At 41.2% G+C, this 13,973-nt stretch overlaps 1 protein-coding gene across 3 annotated transcripts in view; it reads left to right on the top strand.

Moving 5' to 3' along the window:
* PXK (PX domain containing serine/threonine kinase like) overlaps positions 1 to 13,973 on the top strand; it is a 51,672-nt gene that overhangs the window by 18,696 nt on the left and 19,003 nt on the right. For all 3 annotated transcript variants that reach the window (XM_039483059.1, XM_039483058.1, XM_039483057.1), the window contains exons 5-10: positions 3,838 to 3,915; positions 4,359 to 4,432; positions 4,880 to 4,954; positions 7,492 to 7,596; positions 7,822 to 7,923; positions 9,932 to 10,093. In XM_039483059.1, coding sequence (XP_039338993.1) covers positions 3,838 to 3,915; positions 4,359 to 4,432; positions 4,880 to 4,954; positions 7,492 to 7,596; positions 7,822 to 7,923; positions 9,932 to 10,093 — 596 coding nt within the window. The remainder of the gene's footprint in view (positions 1 to 3,837; positions 3,916 to 4,358; positions 4,433 to 4,879; positions 4,955 to 7,491; positions 7,597 to 7,821; positions 7,924 to 9,931; positions 10,094 to 13,973) is intronic.

Genomic DNA, 13,973 nt, shown 5'->3' with positions numbered 1-13,973 from the left:
ATTTACTCTGAAGTTCCCACATGCTCTCTGTCATGAAGCAGATCTGTGCATTAACTGTACTGTTGTTATCAAGTTTGCAATTACCACAAAGAGTGGTCAGGACCGAGAGAATCCGTATGAGGAAAAGTAACAAGGGGAGACGTAAGATTCTACCTAGGGGCAGTTTAAATTAGTGTACCTGAGCTAGGGCAGGGAGCCAAGACACACAGGGAACTGTTCCAGTTTTGCTGAGTACTTTGTGAAGCCCATGGTGCAAATTCCTCGTGGTTTCTATAGAGACCCCATATATTACTGTGTACTGCTGTTATAGCTCACAAATTCCTGCCCACTGCATCATGGGTAGCTGGCATTTTCACAGTTTGCATTCTTCATGCCCAGCTCTCAGTGTTATACAGAGGTGGTGCATCTGTAATGGAGATACTAAGGCAGAGGTGTGATTTGTCCAAGGGCACACAGTGAGCCATTGGCCACTGGGAATAGAATCTTGAAGTCCTGACATCCAGCCCCATGTCTAATTCGCTTTCCTTTAAGGTAGTCCTTTTCTAGAGTGCTGTGTAGACTGTCTCATCCTTACAGTAACACGTGGGTGAGACGCTTACCCCTCTGTAAAACTCTTCCCATTTAACCAATAAGGGTGAGTGAATTTACCTAGGGTGTCAACTTCCCTTGCTTTCCTCTTCCAAATTCCTCCTTGAAACCCACCTCTGCCAGTAATCCCTCCTGTCTTCTTCACATTAGTAGTAACTGCGACACGGTCTTTTCCTGGGCTGCTGTCCAATGTCTTGTCCCATGTGTACAGTTTGACTTTACACATACAGCCATGGACTGGCATTTGGGAGATGTGGAGTCTATTCTTGGTTTGACCACTGGCCTGCTGGATGGTCTTGGGCAAATCACTTTACCTCTCTGTGCCTCAACTTTCTTATCTGTAAAATGGGGATAATGATGTTTGCTTCTTGGTAAAGCACTGTGAGATCTACTGATGAAAAGCACCGTCAGAGACTTGTGTATTATTGTATTATGGTTCTACTTTGATTTTAAATTCTTCAGAACAGGGAATATGTCCTGATCTGTGTAAAATTTGTGGCAATATATAAATATGCAGATGACATGCTTTGATCATGCACCTTGAGAAATGTTGATAGGTGCATAATATAAATTGGGAAGGTGGAAAAATTAAAGTGTGCATGTGTATTTTTTAATTCTAATAATAAATAATTGACCACACTGACTGACATTCTGGGAGCTCACCCAGCTTGTTAGGAACCAATCCTTCTTCAACATGTACTGCTGCTTCTGGACTTGTATGTTTTTTCCCCTTCTCCGTAGTCCAGCATGTAGAAGGCAGGTATGAGAGGAGGAAGAATTTTATGGTGCCTGTCCAAACAAGATTTTCCTGTTGGGTTTTCTAAACATTGTCCATACTAAAGCTGCTGGCAATAAATCCTTTTGTGGGAGACTAGGAATGTTCTTCGGATCTTGTTGACTGAAAACTCTGTTCTTGCAGAAGATTCTAAAAAAACAATGACAGCAGCTCTCAAACTTGTTCACAGAGCTCTTGCTGATCACCTGTGGAGGAAGCTTGCTAGCCAAATGGTTCTGGCTTCTCTCCTTGATTCTAAGGGCTTGGCTACACTTACAAATTTGCAGCGCTGCAGCAGGGTGTGAAAACACACCCTCTCCAGCGCTGCAAATTGCGGCGCTGCAAAGCTCCCAGCGCTGTCCGTTATTCCCCACAGGGAGGTGGAGTACGGACAGCGCTGGGAGAGCTTTCTCCCAGCGCTGGTGCTTTGACTACACTTAGCACTTCAAAGCGCTGCCGCGGTAGCGCTGCCGCGGCAGCGCTTTGAAGCGCTAAGTGTAGCCACAGCCTAACTTACGTTTCAGTAAAGAAAGCTGAAAATATATTAAATATGCTCAATATTGCTTCCCCTTGTAACTAGTTGGTATATTTAGCCCCATAATAGTTAGGTAGCTTTGAAGGGCAATGAGGGAGATCTTCAGGATTGCAACTAGGAGGAGAAATGGCTTATGTGATTGCAGCTGGAAGGGGAGATGACCAAGAGGCACCCCCTCTGTTGGTGAACCCCAGACTTTTATAAGATGAGCCAGGTTGATGTAAAATGATAGCCTAATCCACCCCAAAAAGCTGCTTTTAAACAAAGGCAGCCATTCTACAATTTATTTCTGTAGCACTAACCAAGGGAAAACCATACCAGAGACAACGTATAGTGTCAACTCCCCTATAAACTGCGAAATGCAAACCTTTATTTTCGTAAAAACACAACCTAGCAAAGCAGATTTATACTGTTTACTTTCCATTTGTGTCCACGCTGTCCCTGAAATATCCTAGTGCAAGTGTGGCCAAACTGTGGCTTGCAGGCTGTATGCAATTTTTACAGTTAAAGCGTGGTTCATGGAGCCCCCCCACTTGCTATCCCCTCCTCCATCTACTTGACTTGGAGGGGTGGGAGGAGCTCAGGATACCTGCCTTGCAGCAGGGGGGCAGGGTAGGGGCATCTGCCCAGCGAGGAGAGGAATTTTGGGGCTTCAGCCCTGCAGGGCACACCTGCCAGGGCTCAGCACTTCACAGCAGGAGTGGGGCTGAAACCCCAAGCCCCCACAGGCATGCCCCAGCTTTCGAACTTCTGAAGATTGTCATATACAGCTCTGCGGGTCAGTAAGTTTGGCCAGCCCTGTCCTAGTGTCTGCTGGCTCTGCATACAGTGAACTGCCTTTCCCTAAACATTCTCTGACATTTAAGCTATGGAGGAGACCTAAAATACAAATAATACATTAAAATATCAGCTCATCTAGTTACCACTGAACAAACGGTGATCCTGTAAGAAGTATTCTGACATCCATATTAATTCAGAGCAAGTTCATCAAGATTACTGTTACAGCAAGTACCAGGGGAATTAATAATGATTAAGTCACTGCCTATGATCTTGGCAGACCCCATTAGTGTGGCATTACTTTAAGTTACGGTTGTACCAATAAACAATTTTCCCCTTCTCTAAGCATGTTTCCACAAATGGTCACAGGCAAATAATACACAATGAGTCAAATAAAATCTAAAACCCTGCATTCTTCTTCACTTGCACTATTGGTCCCTGTCAAGATCAGTGACATTAGAGAAGTTTCATTGTTTGCCTGCTTTCCCTAGTGATAGTTTCTCTTAAATCACCTTGTGAACTCCTAAGAGTTGCCTTTCCAGCTGCGGGGGTGTGCTGTCTGTCTCCAGTAATCTGGAATGGTTTAATTTTTTCAGAATTGCACGCTGGATGCTGCCAGCAGAATGTCTGCAGGGCAGTAAGCGCCTTTGCACTAGTCAGCCCTGTTACTCTGCAGGAGCAGAGCAGCCAAGGAGTAAAATAAATAAATGAATAGTTTATACATAATAATGGCAGAATTAAATGTAAATTAAGGTTTTAAAATTTGGTATTAAAGATGCATAACAAAGAAATGTCCTGTTGTGAGGCAGACCAGACATGGGGTAATCCAAACCATGAGCTTTGGATCTGGATCTGAACGGTCTCTGGGGGTGTCTTGGATCTTGTGGCTTAGGCCCATTTCTAGTACAGAGGAAATGTTAGCTCATGAAGTTTGCGTTCCCTAAGCCAGCTGATTTACACTGTTGTCTTGGAAGATCTAAACTACTTCAGGTTAAAAGCTCAAACACTTTTTAGCCATATTTTGTGACTTAATTTAATAGAAAAAATAATTTTGCTGCCTTGTTACGTGGGAAGCAAAGCCTGAATCCCTGCCGTTTGCTCCTGACTCTGAACATTCAGCAATATGTGTATAATTAACAGACTTTTAAAAATCTCTTTGCAGAAATTGCCTTGCAGCATGTTTCGATGTTCTTCCGGTCGGAGCCAAAGTGGGAGGTGGTAGAGCCACTAAAAGATATAGGTAAGAAATGGGCAGTTTGGGTCTCTGGTCAAGGAGAGACATGGCTGCCATGTTACTGTTCCTTAGGGGGAAGTGTACTGGTCAGTTCTCTCTCCTTAAATGTCTCTTTGTGAAGGAGACTTAATTAAAATGGAGAATAATGGTGACAATTTGAGCCAAGTTAGAAGAGCACTATCATTATGTATATGTAACTGAATTTGATGAAGGATTTAAAGTCTTACCACTGATAATACTAAGCATTGAAGCCTTAAATTATGTATGTATCTTTCCACATTGACATAATTTTGGTATGTGTTGGTATAATGCCCTTCGGATAGAGATCTTTTTAAATCTACAAGAATTTTCTTATTGGAGAAGCATAATAAAGAGTGAGCACGTAAACCCTACTATGATTCAGTAGCTTTTTTTAAAAACAAAAATGAAAACTTTTTTTTTCCTTCTAGGTTGGCGAATACGTAAGAGGTACTTCTTAATGAAGAGTAAGAATCAACCAAAGGAGCGACTCATGTTAAGCTGGGTATGCTTGCATCTTAAATTTCATCCCACTTTCAGGATCTTCAAGATAACTATAAATGAACTGGTCAAAACAGCATTATAAAACCCCTCTGTGTGGTTGCCTTCATCCCCAACAAAAGGAATAAATGTTTTGAGTTCATCCTCAAGATCTTATTTTAGTGAAGCCTAGCTTCATAGTGTTTTATCAGATATTGCATGTGAATAACAGAAACGTAAACTTGGGTGCTTGGGATCCAGCTCTAAGTGGCAATGTGAACCAATTGTGAGCTAGTTTAGCTTCATAATGTGTAAAGCACTACCTTGCATTAGAATTTGCCCTCTTTTACTCTAGAGGTAAACTTTGCAGAAGTAGCTGTTTTAGTAACTTGTGAGAAAACTAAGTGAAAATCCTTCCATCTTTTTCTGTATATTAGTCAGCTGATGTCTTACTGTTTGTATTCATTTCTAGGCTGACTTTGGCCCTGATAAATACTTGTCTGATAAAGACTTCCAGTGCGCTGTGAAACTTCTTCCTTCTTGTTCTGTGAGTGTTACCTTGATGACTCTTAAACTGAGCCAACCCAAAACTAACCTTTTATGAGGACTAATCCTGAAAAAGTGTATGCAGTCTAATATAAAAATATTGTGTACTTTTATAAAACAGCTTTCATCTGAAGAGCTCAAAGCCTTTGAAAACACTAGTTAAGCCTCCTACACCATGGTGAGGTAATATGTAATCGCCCAAGAAAGTAGCAGTGCCAGAAATGTCAAAGTCCTGGCTGCTGTGCTTTTTCTCTTCCTATCTTTCAATAATACTTTGAGTTAGCATCAGCTTTGATTGTAAATGTCCAAGATTTTCAGGCTCTCACAATAGTGCTGTCTATAAATTTAATTGTTTAACAACTCCTCAGATGTCCTGAGGATCTAATGGATATCAGTGAAATGTGTTTTGATTCTCTGTGCTCTGTCTTCAATCTGTCAGTAGCCTGGAGGCAGAGGCAGTGCTCTTATTTCCTATGTTCCAGGGAACACCACATGGCAGGATCCAATCGTAGTAACTCTATCTGAATAAGAAAGGGTATTTGCTGACCCCAAAGGGAGTCCTGTGCGGTCTGTCTCCGCTTTGAGACTCTCTTGCTTTTTGGTGTGTCACCTTGGGGCTAATTCTTACAGCCAAGTTTTAAATGGGTATGGTTGTTTTTTCCCGCAATTCTGCAAGCAAAGTTGTCAGCAGAAAGTATTTGCACTGAGTTACTCTAGTGAGTGATATTGATTTCTGAAAAGGTTATGAAACTAGTGCTGTGAATTCTTAGTCTTGAACTGCCTCATATGCAAATCTAGGGCCTGAGCCCACAAACCCATGAGCAACTTTATCCAGCATAAATGAGACAAAATGGGTGAGGTAATGGACCAACTTCTATTGGTTAGAGAGACCAGCTTCTGACCTTACACAGAGCTCTTCTTCAGGTCTGGGAAACTTAGACCTTGTCTCTAATACAAATTACTTCAGTATAACAGATGACTCACCAACACCCCTGGACAATGTGAGTTATACTGACCTAAGAACCAGTGTAGACAGCGCTATGTTGGCTGGAGAGCTTCTCCCACTGACATCGCTACTGCTTCTCATGGAGGCAGGAGTCCATTAAGCCAACAGAGCTCTCTCCCATTGGCTGAGAGTGTCTTCACCAGAATCACCACAGTGGTGCAGGCTGTATGTGTTCTAATGTAGATATAACCACATTCGGTGTCTCACAGTTAAACACAAGATGGAACAGATTGTTTAGCATAAATAGTTAATACATATTTCAAGGGACCACTCAAGGTGACATGACCCATTTAATACTCCTTCAGTCATAGGGAACATAACAGGCCACTTCATTTTAACATGTATTTCAAGGGACCATTCAACTACTTTCACTAAACAATCTGTTCCATCTTGTAGTTAGCTGTGAGACACTAAGGGCAGGTCTATGGTACAAATTTACATCAGTGCAGCTGCACTGCTGTAGCTTGTTTTGGTGAAAACAATCTAAGCCACTGGGACAGAGCTCTCCTGTCAGTTTAATGACTCTGCAAGAGGCAGTAGCTATGTCAGTGGAAGAAGCTGTCCCGCCGTAACAGCGCTGTTTACATGGGAGGTTAAGGTTGGTATAACTACATTGCTCAAGGGTGTGGATTTTTCATACCCCAGAGCGACATAGTTATACCAAAGTAAGTGTGTGTGTGTGTGTGTGTGTATGGTGTCGACCAAGTGTGAGTAAGTTTTCCCAGACCTGAAGAGCTCTGTGTAAGCTCAGAAGCTTGTTTCTCTAACCAACATAAGTGGGTCCAAATATAAAAGATTACCTCAGCCACCTTGTCTATCTAATCTCTTGGGACCGACACAGCTACAACAATGCTTTATGCAGCATAGTCCCTATTAAACTCACCTTAAAGTGCATGAGTGTTTACAGGACCGGACTCTTACAAGCTAGTGACTGACTGCAGTGTAAGAGATCATGAGGAAGAGCACAGGTAATAGATTTGCAGCCTCCTAACTTCCCCTGATGCCCACCAGATTCCTCTGAACCCTGTGCTTGGTCACCTCCGTTTAAGTACATCTGTTTTATCATGTGTGGGCAGGGGTGTGCACAAGGGGGGGCAAGCAGGGGCATGGGCACTCCCCCACGCAATAATTAGTGGGGGCAGAACAAGCTCCTCCAGCCCCAGGGCTGCGGCAGGGGCACAGAACATGCTTCTTCAAATGCAGTTAAATTTAAATTCCTGTGCACGTCCCTGTGTGTGACTTACTAGGTTAGGGCCTAATCCACCTCTTACTGAAATTGGTAGTAAGATTCCTGTCTACTTCAGTGGAAGCTGAATAAAATCCTTGCTATGTTTGCTCTTGGTTAAGACTAAAATAATGGTCCATTAAGCAGATGTGACTACAGACTCTGGTTTGTCATTTTGATAAACAAATAATTCAAATGCTTGATATTACTTCAGGATATCTGTTCTCTATTAAATGAATCTAGCATGAATTTACTGTAATCCACATTAAAATGTATGAATCTTCTTAATAGCTTCTTCTTTTGGCAGCATCCGTACATTTACAAAGTCACTTTTGCCACAGCCAATGAATCCTCAGCACTGGTAATTAGACCGTTCAATGAGAAGGGAACACTAAAGGACCTTATCTATAAGGTACTGTACAATGGCACTGATTTTTAGCAAAATGCTCTGCCATGTTTTGTTACTTATAGTCTTTAGAGCATATGTTAATAATAGTATAAAGTGCTTTTTATGTTTTACTGTTGAGTAAATCAAGAGTACTTAAGCAATTATAAAGAAAACTTATTACGAGCATGGCATTTTATATGTTCATTAATAGCTGTGTACTTTTTTCTTTTTCTTTTTCTTTTTTTAAAGGCAAAACCAAAAGACCCATTCCTGAAGAAGTACTGCAATCCCAAAAAAATTCAAGGTCTTGAACTTCAGCAAATAAAAACATTTGGGAGACAAATACTAGAGGTAACTCCTTTTACTGTCTAAAATGCATCTGTGACTAAAGGGATAATATCCTCATAATTAACAGTTTGAAAATCTCCTCATAATTAACAGCTGGGATTATTATAATGGAAGGGAGTTAAGAATGTTGTACCCTTTTGCAGTTAGTTTATTTTGTACATTTAGCCACACTTTGTGTATAGTCAGTTCAGTGTAGTCCCCTATATAGTTAGCAGGGCCGGCTCCAGGCACCAGAGTAGGAAGCAGGTGCTTGGGGGGGCACGTCTGGGTCCTCAGCAGGAATTCGGTGGCGGGTCCCTCATTCCCCCTCTTCCTCCTTGAGCTGCTGCTGAAGAGGAAGTGAGAGTGGCAGAAAAGCTAGAGCCGGCCCTGATAGTTAAGCCTCCATCCTGCAATTGGATCCTTGCGTGCAGAACCTTATCCTTGCATGGAGCTCCCATTGTGATGTAACTGGAGCTCTGCGCATATGCCAGGGTCTGCCCATGTGGATCAATTTGCTGCGCTGGGGACTAAGTAACTACCTTCTTTCCTTGCTGGAAAGACCCATAAATAGGAGTAGGGATACCATAAAAGCACTGATAAGGGTAACTTTTTTGAAAAAATCAGGCACTAGTACTTAAAAGGGTTTGCCATCAGAAACTGGAATTTTTTCCAAATTAGTAAATTTTAAAGAAAAAATTCAAGTCAGTAGCATCCTTTTAAATCTCTACTTGCTGCAGTTTACATCACTAAATGTATTAATCTTCCAAAAAAAGTTTTAAAACCATATTGTAGACTTTGGTTCAGTTTGACGCTTTTCTTATTTTTAACAGACAGTAGATAAACCCCTTTTATCAGCCTCTTATTCTGCTCCAAGAACCTTTCAATATGTGTATTGGTGCTGTTTACATGAAAATGACTTCCAGGTTTATTGTGAGTGTTTGATCAGTGTCAACTTTCAAGACTTCTTGATTAAGATCATATTATATGTGCTGATAAGATTATAGTACAATATCTGCTCTTCTGATGCTTCCTTGGTCCAGTCTATTTTATCCCTCTTTAGCACTTGGTGGTGAGAAATCCTGAATCTTGGCATCAATAGGAGCCTTAGGGGATTAAAGTCTTAAGATTTCTTTCGTATGCTTGTTTCATTGAACAAGCTACTTGTAACTCGACTAGATACGCTCCCTTACACATGTGAGACTCAGGCAAACTTGCACCACATAAGTATCTATGTGATTATACAGGGTACTGCAGACGGGAGTTGGCCATGGAAGGAAAAACATGACCATTACCTTCATCAGATGTCTATTTGCAGGGATGAGATTTTTAGAGAGAGTAGATACAGACCTTTCACTTCACTTGTGACTAGTCCTTGCCCTGAGCCAGAGATCCTTTTATCCAAAAATACTCCATTCTTGATCCTTGCTGCCCTGACCCATGTATCCCACTGTTTCTGACATGATGCTGTGAAACAGAGGCTTCTGGGAGTTTTCAGAAGCCATTTTGGGAGCTCTGTAGAATTGTGGGAGAAGAGGTCAAACTCCCACAGTCTGCTGGGAAACTCCCATAAGTCCATGGGAGAAGAGCAATAAAGGTGTCCATCTCACAGGATAGTTCCTTTATGGGGAAGACTGGATGGGGAAGACTGAATGGTTCAGATTCCAGCTACTGAAAAGAAACCAAATGCAGCAGATTCTGATTGAAGTGGCTAGAGGAAACAGTTGTTAGAGAGGAATGTCAGAACATGCTTTAGAGCCTGATGGGTGGGGGAAACCACCAGGTGAGGTATAGGGAGGAGTGTGATCATACAGGTGGTGCCAGTCCCAATCTGTGAATGAAGAGCTGTAGAAGATGGCTTGACTCTGTGACAGTGTGGCTAGAAGGTGGGAGCTGAATGGGGAAAAATGAAAGATCCAGAGTCTGGGGAGCTGATCCATCCACTGTGCGTTCTTTTAAGTACACTTCAAACGTTGTCTGACAATCATCCTAACCGATGTCCTCGCAGTGACACTTTTCTCTGATCTTTCAGGTATTAAAATTCTTGCATGAAAAAGGATTTCCTTATGGGCATCTACATTCCTCCAATGTGGTGTTGGACGGTGATACATGCAGGTTGCTGGATCTAGAGAATTCCTTGCTGGGACTCCCATCCTTTTATCGATCGTATTTTTCACAATTTCGGAAAATTAATGTAAGTAACTTAAAATATATAAAGTGATAAATATATATTTCCTACGTGAAAATTCATCGTAGATGTGATAGTAAAACAATTTGTTCTTGACAATAAAATATTACATTAGTTTATCAACCCTGAAAAGTGACCTTAATGCTGTTGTAGAAAGTACAACATCTGTAGGCATCTGCTCAAGTTAGACTATATCTCTGGAATGAAATAGAGAATGTTTTCTCTAAGATGAATGGGCTAGAGGCATTATGTAGATGTCTGGCTCTTCAAAACTCATAAGGGGGGCGGGTTGGTGCAGGTTATTTCTTAGCTGCAGATTTGCACATCAACAGTTGACTCTGTGTCTACAGAGAAGCTAGACCTAACTTCCCCCTCTGTTGGGAAATCTGCCCTGATGTAGAACTTGCAAACTTTTAACTGGTATGTTGCCTTGCCCTCAAGTACTCATTGTAATAAATTACATAAGGTATCACATGGGACAGCTGCTGACCTTGTTCAACAGTTGTGCTGAGCTGCCAAGGAAACTTTCAAACGTTTATGGTTATATTAACTCAGTGCCATCAAAACTTACTAAAGCCTTAGCCAATAAGTGCAGCCACATATGTCTGCTACTAAACACAAATCTAAAAGCCAGTGAACATCCTCTATTAACACTTAGTTTACTATGCTAAATTAAGCCAAATGCACTAAACTCTCTGGTATTTTGTACAAATACTGTAGTTCTTTCTTTGGATACTTTCCTTTTATCTACTTATTGGCTAGTTGGAAATCAGTGGGGGTGAAATGTCTTTTTGATAAAGTGTGTAGGCTGCATAGAAAGACAAATTTGGGCATAAAGGAAGGATTTTTTACTATAAAAGTGTGATAATCCACCATTAGGGCAGGCGATACATCTCTCTTTCCTGGGTCGTCTCAATTTATAACTATACTTCCTCTAGCAGAGGTGTGAAATTCACTTTAGTTTAAAGATACCTTATCTTAGTCCCATTAACTCTTCGACTGCACCTCTCTGATCCGCCTCTCAGTATTCCCGATATTTTGCAGGCAGGTCCAGAGGGGGGAAAGACCTCTCGATCTGCTATAAGCCATCGAGAGAGAAGAGAAGAGAGTCCCCCCCCCTCTATTTATTTGGGACTTTTATGATTTAAAACAGACGCTGAGGGCTCAACGACGGGGCTATCCGGAACTTCATGCCCGTGTGAATGAGCTGATGATGATGGAGCCGCCAAGGCTCAGCAACCTTGAACCCCAGTGGCCCGTCGATCTCCCCCCCCTCCTCTGACAGCCACCTCCTCAGAATTGGCTGCCTCTGAGGAGATAGGAGAGGAACTTGAATGAAGTTAGCAGACCCAAAGAATTCCTTTATTGGAACTGATTTTTTATAACAGGGATGTGTGTTCTTTGATGTGTATTAATTATTGTGTCTTTCAGTAGAACAGGAAAAAGGATGACTCTCCAGTAGTCATACTGGCATGGCATGGTATGGCATGAGGGACTTTGAACCTGAAAGGTATAATTTGGACAAAAATAAACATGCCATACATAGAAAAACTATTAATCCTTGTTGACACAGGAGGTACTACGAAAAATGTACTTCTGCAAAATCACCTATTTGGCCTGTTAAGAAACCCCGATGGTTCATGCATGCCTCACTCATACAGACAGACAGACAAACCCAGCAGTGGCCCATCCAAACATTACCTTTACTACAGGAACTCACGGCTTTAAGAGCTTCCCTAGTTTAACTGGGGTACCAGGATTTCATCCACAATTTTTTTCTGCATTGCAGTCCTTGTACCCAACTTCTAAAGAAAGGTAGCAGTGGGATGGTGTCTGAGCAACACGAGGCAGGCAGTCCCAACTAAAACAGGCCATTATCAAGGCTCAGATCACACATCACTGAAATCCTCTATAATCTCCCTATCATCTGAGTGTTAATGCGTTGGCGGCTGTGGCCTCACAAGAGCAAGACAAGAAAGGCATGTGGCCTATGCCCTATCCTCACGTGCCATGTCATCAATTGAAACTCAACAGACAATTGTGTAATTGTATAATTGTATGGTTGGCAGTTGGGCCATACATTTTCTTTTCTTTTTCTTTCTAATCAGCCTCAGCTCGATCTACTCGCACTCCACTTTCCTTCTCAGTTTTACTGTACTGGGCAGGTAAAAGATGATGGCCTTGCTTGCATGGGTATGCAATTTCTCACAGAGTTCCCCTACCATATTGGGAAACATGGTTTTTACATCTCTGATGGCACACCTTAGGTATATGCATCAACTGATGATATATCCATTGGTTTTAACAGTAATAGTTACTGTCTCAGAGCCAATCAAAATAAAAAAAAAAAGTAACTGGAAAAAATAGGAACCTATGCTATGGAAAAAAAAAAAGATATAATAAATTGGCCCATGAAGGAGCAGGGAGAGAATTTTGGGAAGGAAAGGGATTCTGTTGTGTTCTGTGTTATATCTATCCTAAATGTCCTATAGCTGCAATTAAATAAAACCCAATATACCAGATCTAAAAGACATGCAAAAATTGGATAAGGACATACTAAAGTAAATTCTAGAGAAAGAAAATCAAAATAATAGACTAACAATAGACTAGATACAGACTTTTTACAAAACGACATGAACAGCAGTTACAAATCGAGAGTGGGGAGGTCCTGTATACAGGAGGTCCTTTCCTGTGTGGGTAGTCACAGCTCACACGAAATGGGAAATGATGTACCATGTCCATGACACTCCTACAGAGGACAGGAGGGGAGTGGACAAAACTGTCCAACGCTTTTGCATGGTGGGGGTGTGGGGTTGGATGGATGTGGATGCATGTCTGGCATATTGCCAAATTGTCTGGCATGTGCTACTCCATCCAAAACTCCAAGAAAGAGATCCCAGGTTAGTGAAGTCCATGGGATGGCTTTGATGATTGACTTGATTGTTTTTGTATTGACTTTGCAAAGGTGAGGAAAAAACCCAATCTGATTTACGATCCCTTTCAAAGTGGTGCATTTGGGGAAAGAAATTATATGTTCTGCATATGGGGAATATGTTGTAAGCACATTTACTGATGCATTGCGATCCAATTAAAATTGGAAGAAGTTACTTAATTATGATAATACTGACTAATTGGTGTTGTGGTATTGTTTTTTTCAAAAAAAAAAAAAGATTTAACCCTGATTACCAGAATTTAACTATTCAAAGTACACCTACTTTCCATTCCTGATACATACCAAAATTTGCCCCAGGTATGAAACTAAAGGCCCCCCCAGATATTAAGTCCTGTCCTAGGGGTTTCTTTTCTAAACCAAGATACCTAGAAGCTTCTAAACCCACATCCTGGGGCCTTTTTCCTCTGTGATGCAAAGCAACCTTTTTTAAGACTCTACTCAAAAAATTGTCTAGGGACTTCTGAATATCTACAACCCTTCACCTAGTTAGGTGTAAAAAAAGGGTATTTCTGCCCACAAAAAAATATAAGTAGTCTACAAAAAAATATAGTAGTTGTCAGTCAGCCTATGAAAACAGGTACCCTCACCTTTCCATGGGGGAGACAAATTTGGGGGGCAAAAGAGGGATTTTTTTTTAAAAAATGCTAGTCGTAGTATTAATTCTTTGTGAGTAATGAATAATTTCTATTTCTACTTCACCTCAGCATCTATGCGGTGTGGGCATGTGTACTATTACTAGTAATACCTTTATATATAGTATATTAAATCTTGGTGTTTGCTGTTTGAATAATAGAAAAATGCGCTAGCTCAAGATTTCCTTTCAGTATTATGGTTTTCAAAAAATCTATATTTTGTAGGAATAAGGTTTGTGTGAACAGAAAATAGTTAGGTCAGTTATTAGGTTAATTAGCTGAATTGTCATCTGCAACTGAA

The sequence above is a fragment of the Mauremys reevesii genome, linkage group 7 (genome assembly GCF_016161935.1).
Source record: "Mauremys reevesii isolate NIE-2019 linkage group 7, ASM1616193v1, whole genome shotgun sequence".
Classification (NCBI taxonomy): Eukaryota; Metazoa; Chordata; order Testudines; family Geoemydidae; genus Mauremys; species Mauremys reevesii.
This window is presented reverse-complemented; position numbering and strand designations above follow the sequence as displayed.